Source organism: Arachis ipaensis, chromosome B02 (assembly GCF_000816755.2).
Source record: "Arachis ipaensis cultivar K30076 chromosome B02, Araip1.1, whole genome shotgun sequence".
Lineage (NCBI taxonomy): Eukaryota > Viridiplantae > Streptophyta > Magnoliopsida > Fabales > Fabaceae > Arachis > Arachis ipaensis.
Window position 1 is genome coordinate 94,732,809 of NC_029786.2, and position 9,409 is coordinate 94,742,217.

At 38.4% G+C, this 9,409-nt stretch overlaps 1 protein-coding gene across 5 annotated transcripts; it reads left to right on the top strand.

The window, feature by feature from the left end:
- On the top strand, positions 59 to 5,552 carry LOC107625790 (pentatricopeptide repeat-containing protein At3g12770). 5 transcript variants are annotated; one of them, XM_021116213.1, is made up of 4 exons: positions 59 to 387; positions 1,536 to 1,626; positions 1,852 to 2,301; positions 2,650 to 5,552. In XM_021116213.1, exon 4 carries the CDS (start codon positions 2,934 to 2,936, stop codon positions 5,454 to 5,456), a length of 2,523 nt encoding a protein of 840 aa, XP_020971872.1. In that variant the 5' UTR covers positions 59 to 387; positions 1,536 to 1,626; positions 1,852 to 2,301; positions 2,650 to 2,933; the 3' UTR covers positions 5,457 to 5,552. The 5 variants fall into 5 exon arrangements, with proteins under 5 accessions (XP_020971872.1, XP_016183990.1, XP_020971874.1 ...); XM_016328504.2 differs by having other exon boundaries at positions 2,059 to 2,301; XM_021116215.1 differs by lacking the exon at positions 1,852 to 2,301.

The following is a 9,409-nucleotide window of genomic DNA, read 5'->3' on the forward strand; positions in this document are numbered from 1 at the left end:
AGTCTGGTTAAAGCCCTCTGTGGTTTTTTTTTTAAATCATTCAAACGGATCAGAACCAAGGGTTACTTAGCCCAGCTCGGTCGAACCCAATTCCTGGATCAGCGGTTCCAGACGCAGACACAGTCACAGTGACAACACAACAAAGAGAGGTGAGAAGCTTCCAGCCTCCTCTCCCTGCTTCAGTCACCTCCCACGGCCACCACCGCGCAGGCGTACACCAGCCAGGGAGCCACAGCCTTCTTCCCCTTTCTTCCTCACTAGCCTACCACAGACCACGGTTCATCGCGGAGGCGCCTATTACGCCGTCGTCTTTGATCATCGCTGCCGCTGGACACCAGCTTGTCGTCGTTCAAACCACCAGGCAGCAACGGAGCAGCCTTTTAGCAGGTAAACATCGTTGTCGTCTTCTCGTCCTTGCTGAACCTTGATTCTGCGAATTATTTATTTCAGCAAAATGATTGTTGGAGATTGATTACTAATTCTGATAATATGGTGTTATTGATTCTGCATCCTATTATTGCTGAAGCTTGATTGTTTCTTATGCTGTGCATAAGTTAAAAAATTGGTAGTATTGTTAAATAAATAATATGCGATTGGGTTCTATGAGGAACTTGATGAGTTCCTCAATAGCTTTCTCATCTCAATGTTGTGGCAGATGATAAGGCTAAGGGTAATTAGTCTTGTAGATGCATGTTTTTCTTGTTTCTTTGCTTTTAGAATGTAGATGTTGTTACTTGTATGTTTGCACTTGTTGCACAAAGTGATCCTGAGCTTGTTGTGAATTTATGTTATTGTTAAATTATATAATAATTTTCAGCAGCAACTCCTTTACTTTTGTTTTCAACTACTTGAGGAGAATTGCTTAGTGTTGATTGTGATTAAAGTACTGCATCTTAAGGAATGATATTTTGACAATGCTGATTGATGTTTTAATCAAATCACACACGCTCTCCATCTTGTTTAATTTGTTTAAATATTGTGAGAATGAAAATGGTTGGAAAGAAGCTGGGATTCTCTCAACAAGAAGCCTTTGTATTGGTATTGCCTATGTGTAGTATTCTGATCTTACAATTGAATCTTTGGTCCTGAGTGTTGATAAGGCTTATAAAACATGTGGTGAAAGGAAAATTTGTGTGTGAAGATAACTCTTTGATCTTTGAGACTCTTAGCTTCTCATGTGTAGTGTAATGCTGTTGATGATTTGCAAGAGAAACAAACTTTTGTAATGTTTGTCTAGTTTCCTAAGAACTTTCATACTGTTCTGACCTGCCATAAATATCGCTACTAACACTTCTTGAGAAGCATTATTTGATCCTGTGACTGTTGAGAATTCTCTGATGTATGTGCAGTATAGTTGACATTTTTGTGAATGAATAAATAAATACAAGTATATCTCATAAAGTCTGGACTTTTTATTTTACAAACCTTGACTTCCTATGACGAGCTTGAGGTTTTCATGCCTTTTTCCTTATGAACATATATGTTGGAGCTTATATCTTGACGAACCTTATGATTTAACATCTGGTTTTGTGCAGAAAAAATAAAGATTGATAACTGCCTGAGAAAAGATTGGCCAAATGAAATAATATGACGTACTCAAAGTTGTTTCTGCGGATAGATCCTAAAGTAAATTATATAATTTCTAATAATGTGTGTACGCGCACTGAATTTTCTGTAGTTGGAATTATCATAATTGTTTCATACGGAGCTCTCTTCTCTGTCATAGGCACATGTTAGTTCCCTAAGCGAATCTTGCTTTAATCTTTTAGATAGTAATTTGTCGGCTTTGGATATTGTTATTACATTTTTCCTGAGTTATCCTTGTTAAAGTTTCTGACATAATCTTTGAAGTTAGGTGGTTCCTTTCCATTCATGGTTTCTAAACAAATGAATAAAGGGAAAAAAAGAGGGAATATGCTGCATTGTTGTTTTGGAGTGTTGTAGTGGGCCTGCTATTTTAGTCATGATTGCCCGAAACGAGTAAAAAAAAATTATATATCAAAGGTTTTGTGTGCTCATGTTTTTAATTTAAGTCATACATACATCACTAATAACTAGGGGAGAGAGAATTTGAGAATGAGAAAGAATGATGAACGATTGCTCCATGAAGACTTGCCTCCACCATGGTTCATTCACGTAGATTTTTTGGCGATGGAAGACAGCAACCTCATGTCCAAGGGCAGCTTAGATGAAATAGACAAAGTCATAGATGTTGGCGGCAGACGGTAACCAACGGTGAAGTTGTGCCCCCTTTTCATCCCTTTTCTGTGCTCCTATTCTCTTCTTCCACTGTTTTGTCAGGTACTGCTTCCTTCTTTATTCTTTTTCTTATGATGATGTGATATTGTGCAAGTCACACAGAACCTGTCCATTCTTTCATATTTTATTTATTTTCTGTAATGTTTGTGGATTTAACTTGTACTAGAGACGATTTTTATGTATTCCCAATATAAGTTGTGACTATGTGAATGACAATGAAGTGTTTGTGTGTGATTATGTGTCCTTCTGTCAAGTGATCACCGCTTTTTATAGGTAAGCTTTACATCAATGACACATGTAGAGGAGAAGATTTTCAACAATAGATTGTCCGATTTTCAAACACACTTCTTTGATTATCAACATTGACATTTAATCCCTTTGAACTAACAGGTACTTTAATTCACTTCTGAAATTTCCATCTATCACCAGCACGCTGTAAGACATTGGGGAATTCGAGCTTTCACCATATTTGGTGACTTTCCAATGCCATTATTTAAAGCACATGCTGCCAGACGAGGCCAATTCCTAATATCCTATAGCTATAGGAAAGGGAAAAAAAGCATCCGGAAGAAGGATATAGTGACACACACCAAAAAGAGAAGCTTTTATCTAAGGATAGAAATGGATAAGACAAAGAACATGAACAGTAACCTTGCCACTCTCCTAAATGTATCATGTATAAATTGGTTGGCCAAAACACAGCTCTAGAATTCAATATCGCTACCTTCTCATATGCATGGTTTGTGCCTTTATCATATATTCACCTCACACATGCAATTGCCAAGCCCATGATACCCTCCAAGCTTATTCACAATGCTTCTCGTCATCTTCAATATGCCTCATTCAACCAATCACCTCCTTCCATTTTCTTCAGATTCTCCTCATTGTTGCATCAATTCTCTAACACCCTTTTCCATGTTAAGTCCATCCACGCTCAGATCATTATTAACGGTGTGTACAATGAAAGCTTTCTAGTTGTAAAACTTATCAAGGCATACTCTGGTTTGGGTTTCTTTGGCATTGCCCGCAAGGTGTTCGATCAATGTTCTCACCCGGAAACCTTTCTTTGTAATGCCATGATGGCTGGGTATTTAAGAAACCAACAGTGTAAGGAGGTTCCTATTTTGTTTAAAATGATGGGGTCTTGTCATATAGATATCAACAGTTATACTTGTATGTTTGCTCTCAAGGCCTGCACCAGTTTGTTGGATTTTCAGATGGGGATGGAAGTTGTTAGGGATGCTGTTGCAGAGGGATTACATTTGCATCCAATTGTAGGGAGTTCGGTTATAAATTTCTGGGTGAAGTTTGGGAAACTTGGTGATGCTAGAGCAGTCTTTGATGAGATGCCCGAAAGAGATGTTGTTTGTTGGAACTCAATGATCGGGGGTTATGTGCAGTGGCAGTGCTTTACCGAGGCGATTCGGATGTTCCTTGAGATGATTAATTGCGGAATAAGGCCGAGTCGTGTGACAATGGCAAGCTTACTCAAGGTGTGTGGAGAAAGTGGACTAAGAAAATTTGGAAGATGTCTTCACAGTTGTGTCCTTGTGTGTGGCATGGGCAACGATGTGTTTGTGCTGACTTCTTTAGTTGACATGTATAGTAAGATAGGTGAAACTAATAGTGCTTCGTTGGTTTTCAATAGTATGTGCAGTAGAACTTTGGTTTCATGGAATGCTATGATTTCAGGATATGTTCAAAATGGTATGGTACATGAATCTTTTGCTCTTTTTAGCAGACTAGTTCAAATTGGTGCTGGGTTTGATTCAGGAACCTTAGTGAGCCTTATTCAGGGATGTTGTCTTACATCTAACCTGAGAAGTGGAAAATCCATCCATTCCTATATCATTAGAAAAGGATTTGAACCGAATCTAGTTTTGTCCACTGCAATTGTTGACATGTATTGTAAATGTGGTGCCACAAAGCAGGCAATTACTGTTTTCAGAAGAATGGATACAAGGAATGTAATTACTTGGACTGCTTTGCTGGTAGGTTTATCCCAAAATGGCTATGCAGAGGATGCGCTGAAATTGTTTTGTCAGATGCAAGAAGAAAATGTGGCTGCCAATTCTGTGACTCTTGTTAGTCTAGTACATTGTTGCACCCACCTAGGATCTCTCAAGAAAGGTAGGAGCATCCATGCTCATTTTATCCGACATGGTTACACCCTTGATGCAATTAATATATCAGCTTTGATAGATATGTATGCCAAGTGTGGAAAAATCCACTCAGCTAAGAAATTATTCAACAACGGATTCCCTTTTAAAGATAGTATATTGTGCAACTCAATGATTATGGGTTATGGAATGCATGGCTATGGACATCAAGCTCTTGGTGTCTTTGGCAGAATGATAGAGGAGGGAGTCAAACCAAATCAAACTACATTTATTTCACTCCTAACGGCTTGCAGTCACTCAGGCCTTGTTGAAGAAGGTAAAACTTTGTTCCACAGTATGGAAAGAGATCATGGCATCAAGCCTAGTGACAAACACTATGCTTGCCTCGTTGATCTTCTTAGTCGAGCAGGCCATCTCGAGGAAGCAGACACATTGGTGAAACAAATGCCTTTCGAACCAAGCACTGATGTGCTTGAAGCTTTGCTCAGTGGTTGCAGAACTCATAAGAATATCAATATGGGGATACAAATGGCAGATAGATTACTTTCTTTAAATGATTTAAACTCTGGAATTTATGTCATGTTATCAAACATATATGCCGAAGCAAGACGATGGGACGCAGTGAATCACATAAGAGGCCTCATGAGGACAAGGGGACTGAAGAAAACACCTGCTTATAGTTTGATTGAAGTAGGAAATGAACTTCACACATTTTTTGCTGGTGATGATTCACATCCTAAGTGGGAAGATATTCATCAATTGTTGGAAAACTTGAGGATTGAGGTGGAGGCTTGTGGCTATGTTCCTGATACTAGTTGTGTGCTTCGTGATGTGAATGAGGAAATGAAGGTTAAGTTGCTTTGGGGGCATAGTGAGAGATTAGCTATTGCATTTGGTCTTTTGAGCACACCATATGGAAGCTTGATTAGGATCACAAAAAACCTTCGTGTCTGTGTTGATTGTCATAATGTTACCAAATACATATCAAGAATAGTTAAGAGGGAAATTATTGTAAGGGATGCTAATCGTTTCCATCACTTTGTTGATGGCCAATGCTCCTGTAATGATTACTGGTGATGAGGACATGCTGAGAATTAAGTTATTTTTTACAAGAACATCTTATTTGATGTCCAAAACTCATTCCATCAACCTTAGATTTTAGCGCCATTTCCACTCTCCGTTCCAATACTCAAACCTTTCTCTTTTCTTTTCTTTTTTCCTTTCTCCCTCTCGTTTGGCTTGTGTTGTGTGCCAATTGAATACTAATTTTTACATGCTCAAATGACATTATTCAATTAGTATTTGGTTGGGTTGTTTGAAGGTGGGGAGGATGATCTGATTTGGACATTGTATGAGCATATGTTGGAATCTGGTGTTGTGGCTGACATTAATGTTGAGACTGTTGGATAGCTGGTACAGGTATTATGCAAGACAAGGTTTCGAAGGGATACGAACTTCTTAGGCAGGTTCTAGGGAATGGCATGAGTCCTGATGGACTCTTGAAAGAACAATTCTGAGGTATTTCAGGTTTTCATTGATGTCAAGGATAGAGGGTATTTCCCAGATAGAGTCATGTACACAATAGTAATCAAAGGCTTCTGCAAGAAGCAACAGCTTGGTGAAGGAAGGAAGTTGTGGTTTGAGATGATTCAAAAAGGGTTACTACATACCTAATGAGTATACCTATAATGTATTGTTATATGGGTATTGTAAGGCCTGTGATCTTGTTGAGGCAAAGAAGCTCTTTAACGATATGCATTCTAGAGGTGCACTCGTCCTAGCCTGCACAAATGGCTCTGGTTGCTCACCATCGACGACCCAATATGACCAACTAGCCTATAATCTAGTTTGTCTACCCTATCATAAAATATGTGTCCATGTCTAATAAGTCATTGAAATATTATTACATCCTTCAAACAAAAGAAGTCTAAGGAATGGATGCAAAACAAATAATAGTTACCATTTTCCCTTGCTTAAACCACTCCTCACTTGGACTTGGCTCATCTGAATATTTTCCTGTCAAAAACAAGAGACCACAAAAACTCACCAATAAACTTCTCAAATAGTTTCGTTGCATAAAACCCACATGCATGTGTTTGTTTTTCCATACCAACTTAAGTGCTAATGTCCGACCAATGGTTCCTGTCCCACGGCATATATCAAAGAACAATGTATCAAGGCCTAAGCGTGCCCAATCTCCACCAAGTGAGTATAACTTAGCTGCAAGAGTGTTAACCTGCAATAGTAGACTTAAAATTCCATCTAGAAGAAACGTACCTCCGGAAAAAAGAAATCTTCACAAGAATTCAGTGTTTTCTCGGCAATTCTTTCACGAAGCCGTAAGAAGAAGATAGAAAATAGTTATAATCCGATTTTATATCATCGAAGCAAGCAATTCTATCCAGGCAAGGGACATTAATATCCAATTCAAAATCAAATCAAAAACAAAGAAAGAAAGAATATAGAGAATTAATTCCAGTTCACTAGTCATATTCTCACAATCTTGTCCCTAACCTCAGCTCCCCTATACTGACTACACTTTTGGCTAATAAGACTATTTCTTCTAATAATTCAGTAATAGCAGCAGCTTACATAATCAAATGAATTGGCAATGCTAACAGTTAAAATATCTGACAAACTCAACTAGATATAATAGGTATACATTAAAACTAAAAGCGAATAAGAATGCACTTGAATAGCATAGGAAAAAGAACCACAAACATTTTAGTTTAAGCAATATAGATCATAAAATGTATCAGTGATGCTGCTTTAACCATATTAACATATTCACCTAATCATGAGAAAAAGAAATTATATTTAAATTTGTAACTGAATTTGAAGTTAGTACTCTACCTTTTCCTAATACTAAGCAGGCAAATGGTTTCTCTTTCTTTTTTTTTAAATTTTGTTTTATCTAATCACATTGTAAAACTAATGTGTCAAACTAGTTGAGCTGATAAATTGATTATGCTAACTAGGTTTCAGTAATATCGATGCGATTGTTATTAACAAACGTAAATTTAAAATTTTATGATAAAAATAATAGATAAAAAAATTGCAAAAGTAAATATTGTAACACCTCTTATTTTCAGAAAATTTAAATTATGAATGAGTTATGTTTTATTTTATTAAATTGAGCTTTTTATTATAGAAATAATTTTATTAAAGATATTTAAATTTACTTTTATGAATTAAGGAAATTAATTAAATTATTTTTAATTTTTTTAAAAATTAGAATAGCTATTTAAAACTAATTGATGAGTTTATAAATAAATGGTATTCTCAAAAATAATTAATTTTGATTTTTAATTACTACTCTATCTCCTATTTTTATTAAAATTACCAAACTATCTTTGCTCCTCTTTTTCCAAATCTAACCCTAATTTCAAAATTAACTCACACATTCTCAACTCTTACCTCACACGCTACACGCACACACAGGAGAAGCAGAGAGAGTGAAGATCGGGAAAAAGAGAGGGGAGGAAGGGACGACGCCGGCGGGGCTGGGAGCCGCCGTCGCCGTCGTTGTCGCAGATCAGGAAGAGAGAGGGAGAAGGAGATCGAAACAGGGAATGGGGGAAGGAGAAAAGAAGAAGTGCAAGAGAGGAGGTGCTGTCTCGCCGTCCTCGCCGTCGCCCCTGGAGACCGTCCCTGCCGCAGCCGGAGCTTCCACTGCCGTCGTCGAGGACTCCATCGCCCCACGAGAAACCACCGCATGTGGAAGAGAAAGACGTGACACACAGAACAGAGGAAGGGGACGACATCTCATTGCCTCCGCGCCTTGTCGCCGCCGCTGAAAGGAGAGCTCCGTCGTTGCCGTCACGGCTACGGGTAGGGGGCTTCGAAGAAGGAGAGAGGAGCTCGCAGAGGAGAGAGAAACGCAATGACCAAAGAGAGGAAAGTCTTGCGAGGAGGCGGGAGCTGGTATGCCTCCGCTGTTGCTGCAGGCTGTGCCACCGTGCCTCTAGTCGCCGGGAACCGAGCTGACGTCACCGGAAGCCACCGCCGTAAACTCTACAAGTTTGCCCTAGCTCCGCTTTATTTCTGCCAGTTTGTCCTTGCCTATGAGGATCACCGGAGCTGCTGATGCTCCATCCTCTTGTTTCTTTTGGTAAGACTACTCTTGTTCTGCCATGTCTTGCCGTAAAGCTCTATTATTCACTTTGTCCTATCTTGCTTGATGTCCTTGTCTGCCTTTGCTCAATTTTAAACCACCGTAGGCGGTTGGATTCGCTGTTGTCCCTTGCTACTAGGGCTGTTATTGATGTTACTGCAGTGAGAATTGAAGTTATTGCTATTACCCGAGTCCAAATTCTGCGCAGTTCGTAGCCTTTAATTCGACACTCCGGGTTTGGTTTGGTCTCTTCGGTCCGTTAGGACCATGCTGTGAGTAGACTTTACATTTATAATTGTTTGATTGTACATGTATAATTATTTTGACCTATAACTAGTATGATCTTTGAACTATACTCACTATATTTGCCTTGAATGGTTTTAAATTGATTAGTATAATTGACTTATTTAAATAATTCGTTTTTACGAAGTTTATACTTTTAGAACTATACATGAGACTATATATATTTTTGAAGAAGTTTTGTATTATTCTAAAATATTTGATTTTAATTGAAAATCTGTTTTTAAAGCATTGAAGTATTTGTTAGTATTCACTTTAAAAGTTGTGAAATATGTTTGAAATTTCTTATGATTGAAAGAGTAGGATTGGAAAGATTTCTGCTGAGAAAGTATAATATGATTTGATTTGATTCGATATCTTATATATTTGAAAGATCAAGGATTTATTGTATTTGAAATTATATGTTTTGAATTGGTTTGGGAGGCTCGTATTAGAAAACCGTAGTTAACGGCGGTTATGACGAGGTTGTGCCACCGCGCCTCTGGTCACCGGGAACCGCGCTGATGTTGCCGAAAGCGACTACCGGAAACTCTGCAAGTTTGCTCTAGCTTCGCTTTGCTTCTGCCAGTTCTGTCCTTGTCGGTGAGGATCACCGGAGCTGCCGATGCTCCATCCC

Bases quoted from the DNA above. Each gene is read 5' to 3' on its own strand.
- LOC107625790 (XM_021116213.1), top strand. From the start codon at position 2,934: ATGTATAAATTGGTTGGCCAAAACACAGCTCTAGAATTCAATATCGCT.